Here is a 15,133-nt window from a genome sequence, read left to right as displayed (position 1 = left end):
ATAGAACATGATATAGACCCGGATAACAACTTCTTTAACTCAATCAACAATAACTGCAGTTATCATACTAATGAGGAATTTAATAGAATCAATACAGATAGTAGACTGTCTATTATACATATTAACAGTAGGAGTCTGTATGCCAACTTTACAAACATTAAGGATTATCTTCATCAGTTTACTCGCCCATTCAACATTATTGCAATAACGGAAACATGGATCAACGCAGTAAAAGAGGCGGACTTTGAGCTGGAGGGATATGACTTTATACACATAGATCGACAAAACAAAGGTGGAGGAGGAGTTGCAATATATGTGGAAAAGACATTAAACGTCAGGGTGATACAGGATATGTCAATGGTAGTTAACAACATATTGGAATGCATAACAATTGAAATACTTAAGGAAAAAAAGAAAAATGTAATCATTAGCTGTATATATCGGACACCAGGTTCCAGCATTGAACTGTTCACAGAATGGATGGAGGAGGTATTTTCAAAGGTCAGTTGCAAAACAATTTTCATCTGTGGAGACTTCAACATTGATTTACTCAATCCAAACAAGCACAAACTGACCGAACACTTTGTTAACACAATATATAGCATGAACTTGTATCCAAAAATCACTAGACCAACCAGAATAACTTCTCACTGTGCCACTCTTATTGATAATATATTCACAAATGACATTTTAAACAACACCATAAGTGGGTTATTAGTCAGCGACATCAGTGACCATTTGCCAGTTTTTATGATTTTTGATGACAACTATAAAACCATCCAACTGGCCAAAAAACAAGAATACAGAAGAATTAAAACAGAAAAAACAATAAACGCATTTAAAAATGGTTTAATGTCACAGAATTGGGATATTATATACAATGAAAATAATATTAACTGTGCATATGAGGAATTCTTAAAAATTTTCAAAAGGTTATATGACAAATACTGCCCTGTAAAAGTATATAATAGGAAACGAAAGTATGTAGATCATCCCTGGATTACAAAGGGCTTACAAAATGCCTGTAAAAAGAAAAATACACTTTACAGAGAATTTATAAGACAAAGAACTAAAGTGGCAGAAAATAAATATAAACAATATAAGAATAAACTAACTAATATTAAAAGAGCTGCTAGAAAAGAATACTATAGTAAGATAATAAATGATAATAAAAACAACACCAAAGAAATATGGAATATAATGAATACTGTAATAAAAAATGGCTCTAAAAAAATTAATTATCCTAAATATTTTACTATCAGGAATACTGATGAGCATGATATGCAAGAAGTGGCTGAAAACTTCAATGCATTCTTTGTAAATACGGGACCTGATCTGGCCAAACAAATCCCAGATGCAGTAACAACTGAGGAGCAATGTAATAGTTTAATAGATAGGAATCTGAGCTCAATGTTCCTCAAAGCAGCGGATGAGAAAGAAATTATAAAGATAGTTTCCCAATGCACAAACAAGACATCCAAAGACTGTGATGACATTTACATGAGTATCGTAAAACGAGTAATTGAGGGGGTCTCTAAACCATTAACATACATCTGTAACCTATCATTTCAGACCGGTGTATTTCCAGATAAAATGAAAATAGCAAAAATCATACCTTTGTATAAAACCGGGAACAAACACCACTTCACAAACTACAGACCTGTATCATTATTATCACAATTTTCTAAAATACTGGAAAAACTTTTCAATAACCGACTGGACAAATTTATAGATAAACATAAAATACTCACTGACAGTCAATATGGGTTTAGATCCAACAGAGCAACATCACTGGCAATAATTGACACAGTGGAGGAAATTACTAAAGCAATAGACCTAAAACAATATACAGTTGGGATATTCATTGATCTAAGAAAGGCATTTGACACAATAAATCATGAAATATTATTCAATAAATTACATCGGTATGGCATCAGGGGGGAACCATTAGCTTGGATCAAGAGCTATTTAACAAAAAGGAAACAGTTTGTGAAGTTGGGTGACACTTGTTCAACGTGTTTGGACATTAGTTGTGGCGTCCCTCAGGGGTCAGTGTTGGGCCCTAAACTTTTTTTATTATATATAAATGATATATGCAAGGTATCACATAATTTGAAGATGGTTTTGTTTGCAGATGATACAAATATTTTTTGTTCTGGTAGTGATTTACACACCTTAACAACACTAATAAATAATGAATTAAGCAAATTAAAGGTATGGTTGGATAGCAATAAATTATCCTTAAACCTAAGCAAAACAAGAGTAATACTTTTTGGTAATCACAGAACTAATTTGAAAATAGAGATAAAGCTGGATGGGGTTAATATTGAAAGAGTGAATGAGATTAAATTTTTAGGGGTGATAATAGATGATAAGATCAGTTGGAAATCACAAGTTAAACATGTACAAACTAAAATCTCAAGGTGCATCGCAGTATTAAATAGAGCAAAACAGGTTCTGGATCATACAACACTTCGCATCCTTTATAATACATTAGTCCTTCCATATTTTATGTATTGTGTAGAAATCTGGGGTAATAATTATATAAGCACAATATATCCACTTATTATTTTACAAAAAAAAGCAATACGGATCATTCATGGGGCAGGATACAGGGATCATACAAATTCATTATTCTTAAAGTCAAAACTCATCAAACTCAAAGATATAGTGGAATTCCGGACAGCACAAATACTTTTTAAAGCAAAAAATAATCTGTTGCCAACTAATATTCAGAATCTTTTCATTGGGAGGGAAGGGGGTTATAAATTAAGGGGGACATTTAATTACAGGATTAGGAAGGCACGTACAACAAAAAGAACATTCTGTATTTCAATATGTAGAGTTAAATTGTGGAATACTTTGGAGGAAACGCTCAGGGAATGTTCAAACATCTATCAGTTTAAAAAAAGATATAAAGAAGAAATTATTTTTACAAGGTACAGGAATGAGGGTGTATGAGTACTAAGGGGTGATTAGTAATTATTGATTTACGTTTCTTTGTTGGTTTTGTTTGTCTGTTTGTCTTGTTCAGGCTGTTTTTATTTTGTTTTTATTTGGTTTATTTCTACCATTCAGGTATTTGTGTTGTATTTGAGGTATGAATGAATGTTAAGTGTCTGTGTGTGAAATATACGCACGTATTAATAGTGTGTTGGTACATGTTTAGTGTCTAGTGAGCAGCAGGTGGGGGATAATTTAGTAATTTAGTACTTTGTTGGGATAACTGAGGCAAAATGATTTATGGCTGGGTATTTAGGGATTATTAAATAGGGGGTGGGATTAAATAAATTATACTTCTTCCTACTCCTTTTCAGACATGTGAATGTGACTTATGGTTCTTTTGCGGCTATATGTATATGTATGAATGTTGGTACGTCTGTATGTGGATATGCATGTATTTTGTCATGTCCTTTATTGTGTACAATAAGCTTATTCTTCTTTTTTTACATGTTTGAAATAAATAAACGAAACGAAACGAAACCAGGATTGTTGCGTTAGTGGGGAAAGTAGCACTTCCCCACTTCTAATTACCATCGTCACAGTTCTATTACTGTACTATTACATGTTATTACTCATTAACTGTACATATAGAAAAAAATAGTCTCCTGTTCTCACGACGGACTTTTGCGGAGTTGTTTCTCCGTGAATTTAGTATGGATTAATTCCATCGGTTGATGAACGTGAACATTATTCGTGACCGAGGCATCCACATCTTTGGTTTGCGTCGAGCAAAAAAAAAAAAAAGAAAGGCCGCCATTACGAAATGCGCATATAGCAAATTAACTTGTAATTATTAATTAACTAGTCAGTCGAAAATACATGTTTGTTCTGCGTTCCTATTTATGACGGAGGATTCCCCATTTTATTGCTCTTGCGTTTAAGTATTATACACTATCGTCCGCCGTGTGCATTTGCCATCTAACAAGATGGACGCACGATGCTTGCACTTTGCGTTACGGAGTAACGACATTTCTGGAAAGATACACGACGCGTAATTTATTTATTTCAGACGACACCTCGTAGTCGCCACACGTAAATGGATAAAAATGGTTTACGGTGTTCTTTTATTAAAATCTTTGTTTTAGGTTAGCCCCCCTCAAAAACCGCACAGGCGCCATTATGAAATGTGCTTCCAAATTTATATAGCAGATGACATTGTAACTGTAAGCACTGATATGTACTGACCGAGTAAGATCAGTAGTATTGAATCATTGCCCAGTGTTAATTTGTAGCAGTCTTGAAATGCTACATACCCATGAACTATTGACTTTGTCACTGCACTGCCATCTGGTGGATGTTAAAAATCATTGCTGGGAAACTCTTTCTTTTCAGTCTAACATTTAAATAATTGTGTTTTTTTTTATTATACGTGGTATCCATTTATTTTTATCCAATTTGAATATGGTAATGATATGTTGTGTCGCTAATAAAATAATCCCAAAGTCAGTCAGATGTATTATAATGGTAATTATTCTATGAATAATTTGCCATTTGTCATCTACTAACTAAACAAGTCAATTTCTCTCTTTTTTTTCTTTTTCAGAATGGCGAAAAACATGATCCGCGCTAAAGTAGTCGCGATGAGGACTGCTCTGCGTGCAAAAACATGGATTTGTGCAGCTGATGGCACCTTGTCCATGCACGGCCAGCACAATAATGTAACTGTTGCCCTCTGTGACGACGAGAAAGCCTATAAAATTGTTCTGTTTGAACACTTGGCAGCCCTCGTCACAGAGGGCAGCAGTTACATTTTTTTAAACTTTGGTGTGGACGAGAGTGGCCAAGGGCTCCTCACCAAACCCGGCTCAAAAATATTCATGGCGGCCGAGGTGCAAACCAGCCCGCAGCTGGAAGAAGAGGCCAGGGCCCTGGTCTACCCCAAGTCAGTGGCATCATATCCTCAGGAGGTAGTGAATAAACTACCTGAGGAGATGGTGTCACTGGAGGGCGTAATAACCGATGTAAGTCACCTGCACCCGCAAATGCACATATACACACATGTCTTTGTGTACACCTGTGAAGACATGATGCATGTGCAATAATGTACATGTAATGTACCCACCGACACACACACACAAACACACACACACACACACACACACACACAATATCTTTGAAATGCTCTGTTTAGTACTAAGGTACCAAAAGTTTTATTTTTTTTTGTCATCTCAATTTGCTCCACTTCAGATGCGTCCAATCCGCATGGTGCGCCAGAGAGGGAACAGCCTTGCGCCATTTCGGACTTTGACACTAAAAAAAGTAAGTAGCCATTTGTACTTCCCCTGTTGTAGCACTTTGCACACATACTCTTTTTTAAACTAACGCAGGATGAAGCCGCTGTCAAAATTGGCCTTTGGCGTGAGGCTAATCTCATTGAACTAAAAGTAGGGGGTTCCTTCATTTTCACCCACCTGAGTGCCCGGGTGAACGATTCGGGACTAATGCTCCACTCTACAACTTGCACAGAAATAAAGGTTAGTAAATGGCTTCATAGCAGTGGAATTTAAATGGTGCTTGCTTTTTGCTTATTATTCCCTTTTCCAAGATTAACTGGGTTAAGGTTCCCAATCTATTTTTCTCATTACAAACAATGGAAAACAAATTAATCCGTTCCAAGACTAAATAAATCATTTTCTTCAATTTTTTTTTCTTCATTTCTTCATTTTTGTCCCATCGCGCAATTGCAGCGTTCCGCCCAGCGTTCAACCGTAGCGCGCTGCCGACCGCGCAACTGCTCCGCGCTGGTCGCATTATTGTGACAGAGCCGTCGCTGAAATTTTGAAAATATTTGTACCGTCCTAATGTACTTTCCAAAATTGAAGTGTACCTCAGTGCGCAGGGAGCTTAATTTGGTCCCATCGCGCAACCGCCCGCAGCGCGCCGGGCGCTCACTGTCGCGTGGCTTTAATAACGTCTTTGTGTTCTAGGATGGCTTTACTGCTCCCACTTGCTTTATTTGGAGGCATGATTAGCCTTTGGTAAACTTTGTTTTCCATTCATAAAAACTAATTAGATATTCTTTTTTTATTCAACAGCCCTGCAACTCCAGCCTCACCCTAAGTCTGTGGTATCCTCTATGGGGAAGAGGTGGTGGAGGTCGTGTCCAATTCGGGCGAAGTTACAAGCATCAAGCTTCAGATCTGGCAGAAAACTTTCAGCCAGCCCCCGAAGATACCACAAGATGGGCTGGCCATCACTGTCACGCGTGTGCAGGGTGACGTGATAAAAATTGAGTGCGTGAATGAATGCATGGATGAATGCTTGAATGAATGTATGAATGAATGCATGAATGCATGAAGGAATGAATGTTGATGCATAATTGAATGCATTGTTCAAATTAAAATTGAAATTCAACAAAATTCTCCAAATTTTGGTTTTTCTACTCTCATTTCTACATTTTCCAACTCATTCAACCCATTCCAACTTTCAACTGTTCATCATTTTCCTACCTATTCCACAACTTCCCACTTACCTGCATTTTCACTTTTTCTAGTATGAAATTCACACCCAATTTTCCTACATTTCCTTTTTCACATCTTTTATTTTGAAATTCACGCCCAATTCCTTTTTCCCTTCTCATTTCTACATTTTTCAACCGATTCAACCCATTCCAACTTTCAACTGTTCATCATATTTCTACCTATTCCACAACTTACCAAATAATTCACATCTTTTATTCTGAAATTCACACCCGATTCTACAATATTTCCTTTTTCCCTTCTCATTTCTACATTTTTCAACCGATTCAACTCGTTTCAACATCATTCTGCAACATTCCTTAAATATTTATTCAACTTCTTCACCTTCACACGCAATTCCTTCAGGAATTGCAAATTCTAGTTAATGTTTGATAATGTTTTCATGGACACTGTCAAGGCAGTATCAATGTAACTTTATAATGATAATACTTATATCATAATTATCCATCCATCCATCCATTTTCTGTACTGCTTGTCCCCACATAATAATAATTAACCGCAGAAAATACAACAATGTCCTCACACGCACATTCACACAAGCACATACAGTGCAAATACTTTCTCTCCGTTCCTGCTGCTCTAATGTGTCTGGGTGTGTGTTTGTGCATGCACACGTGTTGAAAAGTTGGAACGGGTTGAATCAGTTAAAAAATGTAGAAGTTAGAGCAAATGTAGATTCCCCATAGAGAGAATGAATGGGAAAATAAAAAAAAGCAATTGCGCCAAAATCTTTCTAAATTTGGAACAAAACATAAAAAACGGCCTCAGGAGGTTCACTTTTGGGGTAAAAATGTTGAAACGGGTTAAATCGGACAAAAACCGAAAACGTTAGCGCAAATGTAGCTATTTGGGGCACTTAGTGTTGAAATAAGTTCACTTCCGGCTTGATTCGGGTCATTTCCGGTCTAATTTGGGTCACTTCCGGTTTATTTGGGACACTTCCGGTTTACTACAGGTCACTTCCGGTTTAGCTGAGGTCACTTCCGGTTTATTCGGGGTCACTTCTGGTCAAAAAAGGTCACTTTCGGTTCATTTGGGGTCACTTTCGGTTCACCTGAGGTCACTTCCGGTCTATTAGGGGTCACTTCCGGTTTGATTTGGGTCACTTCCGGTTTATTTGGGTCACTTTCGGTTTAATTTGGGTCACTTCCGGTTCGTCTGAGGTCACTTCCGGTTTATTTGGGGTCATTTCCGGTCTAAAAAGGTCATTTCTGGTACATTTGGGGTCACTTCCGGTTTGATTTGGGGTCACTTCCGGTCTATTTGGGGTCACTTTCGGTTTGATTTAGGGCACTTCCGGTTCATTCTGGGTTCATTGGTGGCACTTCAGGGTCATCCAAGATGGCCGCCACACTGGAATTGGGGGTCAAGGGTTGAATTGTGTAAGCATAGTGGAAGTGGGGGTGAATGGGAGTGAATGTGGGAAGCATAAGGTGAATTAAGTGAATACATTTGGAATGGGTTGAATCGGTTGAAAAATGTAGAAATTAGAGTAGAAAAACGAAATTTTGGAGAATTTGGTTGAATTTCAAATTTGAAAATTTGGAATTTTTGGTAAGTGGGAATATGTGGAACAGGTAGGCAAAAGATGAACACTTGAAAGTTGGAATGGGTTGAATCGGTTGAAAAATGTGGAAATTAGAGTAGAAAAACGAAATTTTAGAGAATTTTGGTTGAATTTCAAAATAAAAGATGTGAAGTTTGTGGTAAGTGGGAAGTTGTGGAATAGGTAGGCAAAAAATGTTTAAAAACAACTACATGTTACAGCTGAGTAGTCTTAATACTCTATAAATAAAATTGTGAGGGACGCGTGACTGGGCTTTACTCCAGAATGATCTAAAATGTTGAGGAGTTATTAGTAGGTCATCTCCATTTTGGCATTTGGCTACGCACCCTGAAGATAAATTGAGGTTAATTTCATTTCTTTCATGTGAGTATACTCTAAATTTGCATAGACCCTAAAATCCATCCATCAGTCATCACCCAAAATGACACCCCTGCACTCAGAGCAGCAGTATACCCAACTTCACCCTTTCCACACACTGTCAATGTTGTAATGACCTAAAGAGGATACATTCATGAAAAATGTTCATATATGTATGAAAAGCAGAGTCAAATGGGGTTTTAGGAGTTACTTGACAGTTAAGCTTTTTCAGCATTACAAAATAAAATATTATAGTAAAAAGAGTGAAATAGGGTATGTTCCACAGACTGAAGTGTATGTAAACGTGCAGTATATGTGGTTTTGCCCCCTCCACCCTAACGGCTTAAAATACAAACTTAAAAAGCCAGCATAAAGAAGCATACAGTCTTTGCAGAGCGCAAGTCTAGCTGGCGTCCACTTTGTCAGCACACTTGTCTTTCAGTTGGCGATTTTCTCAATTTCATCCAGATCGTGTGTGTCGAGTTTTTCAATTTTCTTATCTGGAAAAGAGAAAACCAGCGAGTGTTTTTTTTCTGCCAGTGGACGAATAAAAATGCAAACATATATATTACATTGAACCTGGCCAATGCAATAGATAATGGCAAGGATAACTACTTACTAAAATGCTCCTGGATCCTGTTGAGAATGTTCATACTCATTCTGCTGTCCACCATGTTGATGGCCAGCCCCCTTTTGCCGAACCGACCCGTGCGGCCAATCCTATGAAGGTAGGTCTCGTTGTCTGGGTTACCCTCCTGGTCTACAGGCAGGTCAAAATTGATCACCACCGATACCTGCTCCACATCAATTCCTGGTGGACAGAAAAAAAAGGAAAAAAAAAGGCGAGAGGTGATAGGGGAAATTGACGTTAATATTTTCAATGTATGAAGAATACATACGGTATCTTCTCTAATAGCATACAGGGTGTTGACAGTCAGAATACATGTTAAAACAATATTACAAAAGCAATTGATAGGGAGAAGTGGAAGACTAAATAATTGTTAAATATCTACATATTTCATAATTATCTTGCATGGGTCCCTCACCTCTGGCACAGACATTTGTGGTGACAAGCACCTTCTCCTTTCCATTCCGGAAGCGTTCAATGACAGCTGCCCTCTGCTCTACTTGCATCTCCCCGCTAAGCAGCGCCACCTGGTGGTTCTCTTTGGAAAGCTCTCCCGCCAGCCAGCCTGCGGTCTTCCTTGTCTGGATCGCATGAAGGAAAGCAGAGTCACCAGTTCATATACCAGCCAGACACTCAAGGAACATAATGAATTTATGCGACGCCAGTCTTGTGACGTTCTTAATAAACTCTGGAACATTTCTCAGGAAAATGTGATGCCATTTATAATCTATCAATCGGAAAGTGCTGGGTGAAGGGAAGTGCCTCACATGGCAGAAAATCATAGCCTGGGCTATGGTGATGGCGCCATAGATGTTGCACAGGGCTTCAAACTTTTCCTCCTTGCTGTTGCACAACACATAGTACTGCTTGATAGTATCCAGCGTCTCCTCCTCTCTTTTCAATTTGATGATATTTGGGTCAGGCACGACGCGCCTGGCGAAGTCCCACACGGTCTCCTCAAACGTAGCTGAGAACAGCAACATCTGGCAGTTTCTGGGCAGCATCCTGTGTAGCAAAGAACAAATTAAAATCGTAGCATCCTTTAGTGGAAACTCAAAATGCGAACTCCCACATTTGTCAGGAAACTTTTTTATTAATATTCATTCTTACCTCTGGATGCGAATACTCTGGTCTTTGTGACCCTGCGTTGCGATCATGACATCGGCCTCATCCAGCACAAACACCTGAATCTTCTCGGGATCAATGAACTTCAATTTGCTGCACCAGTCCAGCATGGTGCCGGGCGTGCCAATGATTATCTGTTCCTGAAGCTTCACGCCTCGCTGCACTGGAAAATTTTCAAAGAAACTTTGTCAACACAAAAACACGCCGAGGACCAGACGAGAACGTCAACATGGCACTCGATGTGAACTTACGCCTATTTCCTCGTATGGCGTAAACTAGTTTGACTTCAGGGTAGTTTTTGCCCATCTGCTCAATAACTGCCAGTCTGAAGCGCCAGTTCATAGGTGGGTGACAAACACAGGCACTGGTGGAAAAGGAAAAAGAGATTTAGAAATCTAACTCGCAGGTCACACAAGGACTAAGGATAAACCCATCTGCGGTCATTTGGATCACTGATAAAATTTCTAAAAAATAACCTGGGGATATTTGTGGTCTGGATTGACGTGGCTGAGCATGGCAAGCACAAAGGCAGCGTTTTTTCCTGTTCCTGACTGAGACTGGGCGATTAGATTCTGTGGACTAAACAGAAAAATCAAACTGACTTTAGTCACATCATATATTTAGTTCAGAAAAGTAGCACATCACAGTCAATGTACAGCATACTCACGGTTCAGCGAGCATCATGGGTAAGGCGGTCTCCTGGATTTTGGAGGGCCGGTTAAAACCCATGCCATAGACACCCTGAAGGAGCTGTGGTTTACTGCACATATGAGAAAAAATATTTTTGGTTTATTGATCAAGTTTGGCAGGAATACAACAAATTGGGCATGTAATGAACATCGAGCACTTCTGCCACACTTTTGCAAAACACAAATTTTATTTTTCCCTTTTCAATACGAGCGCATCTGCCGTGGTGTGTAATCTTTATTGGATAACATCCACAGACATGAGCTCATTCGTCATTTATGGCAGACGCACTAAATCACAAGAGGGATTATGAATAAATTAAAGAATGATACACTTACAGTCACAACTCCTTAAAGGATTTTACAGAGTACAGTGGAGAGTTGGGATCCTTCTGAAGAACTTCAACTTGATTTGTGGTGTTGACAAGATTACTTCTGATTAACTTGTTCAACAATGACTGGGCCGCTTTGTCTTCTGCGGAAAAAAAAGAGAGTAGAAATTGCGTTTTTAAGATGGGAGGAATTGTTAGTGATCTGAAGGACCATGCAAAGCATACGAGTAAAAGCGACCATGTTAAACTTGCATATGCAGTGGCACCTCTACTTACGAACCCCTATACTTACGGACATTTTGAGATACGAACGGAAGCTGCGCGGATTTTTTGCATCTACTTACGTGCCAATTTTCCACTTCTGAACCGACGCATCAGCAGCCCCCCTTTTTGAGATACGATCCGGACCCGCGCAATTTGTTTTGCATCTATTTATGAACCAATTTTCGACGCAAACTCATTAATTGCACCAAAAAGTAATGACGAGTATGTGAACACATTGCAAGGAGTATGTGGAAGCAAACAATAATTTCTTAGCATGACTTATTTTTTTCTGTGTCTTCTCAGTGTGGAAAATTATAATATAGTATAAATACCATCATTGGACCACATCTTTTTATTTTGATGTTCTACCTTTTTGGTTTAGAATATAAACGGCATCATTGATCAAAGCTTTTTACTTTGATCCAACTTTTGCTCTATTGGATCACAGCTTTTTACTTTGATGTTCTACCCTTTTGCTCTATCAATTCTTTACCGGCTAATTTGGGGCATTCTAGCGCTTGCATTTAAACTAAGCAAATATCCAAAGGCACGGCAATACACGCAGATTTGTGTTGAAACAATGTCTGTTTTAACGCCAGACAAATAGTAAGCATTCATTTTTTACAGCGCTAGGCCTGTGACTAAAACATCTTCAAGGCTAACTCAACGTAAACTAGCACATTTACATTTACTGATTCTGCTCCCGCTTCCTGTTCGTCAACAGCCTGGGCCCAAGCGCTACGCCAGGATGCGGAGTTGGATCGACACTGGTCGGAGCCGGGGGGTCGAAGGGGTTCCGGCCGCCCCGCCGTTGTCAGCGCCGCTGTCACCCAGACGGGAAGCTGCGCCCCGTCCGAGTCAGACTCGGTCGGTGCGGCCCGCTGTGGCCAGCTGGCAACTAGCTACGGAAGGGTACCGGCGCTCCCGACGAACCCGCCGGGGTGGCTTGTGACCAACGCTGCGTTCGGCGCTTATTGCTGCGACCGGGAGGGAAGCTGCGCCCCGTCCGAGTCAGACTCGGTCGTTGCGGCCCCCCCAAGCCCGCACGCCTCTCGCGGAAGGTCATACGCCACCGGCGGCACGAAAGACGCCTCCCGCAACGCGGTAGTCGGGAAAGGCTATTCGCATAGTCGAGCAGAGTTGCGACAACACATCCCGCGGTGCCGTCTGGGTTTGAGAAACAGCATTCGCGGTAGACCGGCGCGGCCGGCAGACGCCCACGCGGCGTGCCGCAATCGGATCGCGCGCTCGGCCTCCGTTGATTTCCTCTAGGTGGGTGATTCGGGGCGTCTCGGTCTCGCTGCCGTACGGTCGCGCCAAGGCCTGCGGGGGCGGCGCGTAGCGCACGCTCTCGCGGCGGCCGAGGCGCTAGAGTGCGACCCGCAAGTGGGGAGGAACCGTCCACCCAACGCCGGCGCGAGCCGGGGCCGGTGGGGGCCCTACCAAGGCGGGTCATGAGTGCCAGTCGGTCAGTTCGGGAGAAGGGGAGGGTACTCGGAGGCCCGCCGGGAGCAGACGGGGGTCCGGAAGCTGAGGGGGGTGAAGGACGGCGGCCGGGAGCAGACGGCCGTCCCTGGGAGGGGGTGTTCATTCACGTGCGGACGCCGGGAGTAGGCGGCCGTCACGCGATTCTGCCAACCGTTCCAACCGGCCTGTGTTTAAGGAGGCGGCCGGTCCTCCGTCCTTGGATGGATAACATTCGCAGATTTTCGCCCGGCCGGTGGTTTAAGGAGGCGGCCGGTCCTCCCTCCTTGGATGTATAACATTCGCAGATTTTCGCCCGGCCTATGTTTAGTGAGGCCGCCGGTTCCCTCCTTCCTTTCTTGGATGTATAACATTCGCAGATTTTTGCCCGGCCTATGTTCAGTGAGGCGGCCGGTTCTCCCTCCTTGGATGTATAACATTCGCAGATTTTCGCCCGGCCTATGTTTAGTGAGGCGGCCGGTTCCCTCCTTTCTTTCTTGGATGTATAACATTCGCAGATTTTCGCCCGGCCTATGTTTAGTGAGGCGGCCGGTTCCCTCCTTCCTTTCTTGGATGTATAACATTCGCAGATTTTCGCCCGCCGGGAGCAGACGGGGGTCCGGAAGGTGAGGGGGTGAAGGACGGCGGTCGGGAGCAGACGACCGTCCCCGGGAGGGGATGTTTGTTCACGTGCGGACGCCGGGAGCAGGCGGCCGTCACGCGATTCTGCCAACCGTTCCAACCGGCCTGTGTTTAAGGAGGCGGCCGGTCCTCCCCGTCGTTCCGCCGGCCTGTGTTTAAGGAGGCGGCCGGTTCTCCACGAGAAGAATTCTGCCAACCGTTCCAACCGGCCTGTGTTTAAGGAGGCGGCCGGTCCTCCCCGTCGTTCCGCCGGCCTGTGTTTAAGGAGGCGGCCGGTCCTCCACGAGAAGAATTCTGCCAAACGTTCCACCGGCCTGTGTTTAAGGAGGCGGCCGGTCCTCCCCGTCGTTCCACTGGCTTGTGTTTAAGGAGGCGGCCGGTCCTCCACTATTCCTTCCTTGGATGGAAAGCATGTAGCACTTTGAAAATTTTCGAGCACTGTGACACTTTGAAGATTTTCGAGAAATTTTTGTACTTAGAAAAATTTTTGCTCTTGCACTTCCAGAGTGCTTTACGGTAGCTCCTAGGTTCGCTGTCCGAGCATGTGAACACTTTTTGGGGGGGAACACATCGCTAGAGACACCAGCCGCCTGGTTTTCGGGAACAAAACTTGTGTTCCCCACACTCGTTCTGACTATATTTTGCGATTTGGGGGTAAAGGTAATGAGTACAGTGACTAGGGGGACCAACTCATCGTACTCTGGCGCACCAACAGACCAAAGCTGGTACTGCACTTACTCCTGGTACCCCAACGCCTGGTACCTGAAGGGCGAGAGGCTGATTTTGCGCTATTTGCGGCCGACCGAGGGAACCAGACAAAGCGGACACTTTACGGCACAAGAGCCGTTGGCACTTAGAAATTTTTCGCCAAAGTTGGCGCGAGCTCCAGAAGGAGAGGCTGATTTTTCGCTATTTGTGGACGACCGAGGGAACCAGCCAAAGCGGACACATTACGGGGAAGAGCCGTTGGCACTTAGAAATTTTTCGCCAAAGTTGGCGCGAGCTCCAGAAGGAGAGGCTGATTTTTCGCCATTTGTGGCCGACCGAGGGAACCAGACAAAGCGGACACATTACGGCGCAAGAGCCGTTGGCACTTAGAAATTTTTCGCCAAAGTTGGCGCGAGCTCCAGAAGGAGAGGCTGATTTTTCGCCATTTGTGGCCGGCCGAGGGAACCAGACAAAGCGGACACATTACGGCGCAAGAGCCGTTGGCACTTAGAAATTTTTCGCCAAAGTTGGCGCGAGCTCCAGAAGGAGAGGCTGATTTTTCGCCATTTGTGGCCGACCGAGGGAACCAGACAAAGCGGACACATTACGGCGCAAGAGCCGTTGGCACTTAGAAATTTTTCGCCAAAGTTGGCGCGAGCTCCAGAAGGAGAGGCTGATTTTTCGCCATTTGTGGCCGACCGAGGGAACCAGACAAAGCGGACACTTTACGGCGCAAGAGCCGTTGGCACTTAGAAATTTTTCGCCAAAGTTGGCGCGAGCTCCAGAAGGAGAGGCTGATTTTTCACCATTTGTGGCCGACCGAGGGAACCAGACAAAGCGGACACATTACGGCGCAAGAGCCGTTGGCACTTAGAAAT

The 15,133-nt window shown here is 42.6% G+C and overlaps 1 protein-coding gene and 1 long non-coding RNA gene across 2 annotated transcripts; both read right to left on the bottom strand.

Moving 5' to 3' along the window:
- Nucleotides 1-243: 243 nt before the first annotated feature.
- LOC133155387 (ATP-dependent RNA helicase DDX19A-like) lies at nt 244-10,545 on the bottom strand. The gene is made up of 4 exons (XM_061280669.1): nt 10,411-10,545; nt 10,145-10,322; nt 9,802-10,039; nt 244-9,615 (listed from the first exon to the last, which is right to left on the bottom strand). Exons 1-4 carry the CDS (start codon nt 10,499-10,501, stop codon nt 9,397-9,399), a joined length of 726 nt encoding a protein of 241 aa, XP_061136653.1. The 5' UTR covers nt 10,502-10,545; the 3' UTR covers nt 244-9,396.
- A 102-nt stretch (nt 10,546-10,647) lies between these two features.
- Nucleotides 10,648-14,726, bottom strand: LOC133155390 (uncharacterized). The gene is made up of 4 exons (XR_009714665.1): nt 12,128-14,726; nt 11,185-11,320; nt 10,827-10,919; nt 10,648-10,738 (listed from the first exon to the last, which is right to left on the bottom strand). It is a non-coding gene; the product is annotated as an uncharacterized LOC133155390 (long non-coding RNA).
- Between the last annotated feature and the right edge of the window lie 407 nt (nt 14,727-15,133).

This window comes from Syngnathus typhle, linkage group LG6 (assembly GCF_033458585.1).
Source record: "Syngnathus typhle isolate RoL2023-S1 ecotype Sweden linkage group LG6, RoL_Styp_1.0, whole genome shotgun sequence".
Lineage (NCBI taxonomy): Eukaryota > Metazoa > Chordata > Actinopteri > Syngnathiformes > Syngnathidae > Syngnathus > Syngnathus typhle.
This window is presented reverse-complemented; position numbering and strand designations above follow the sequence as displayed.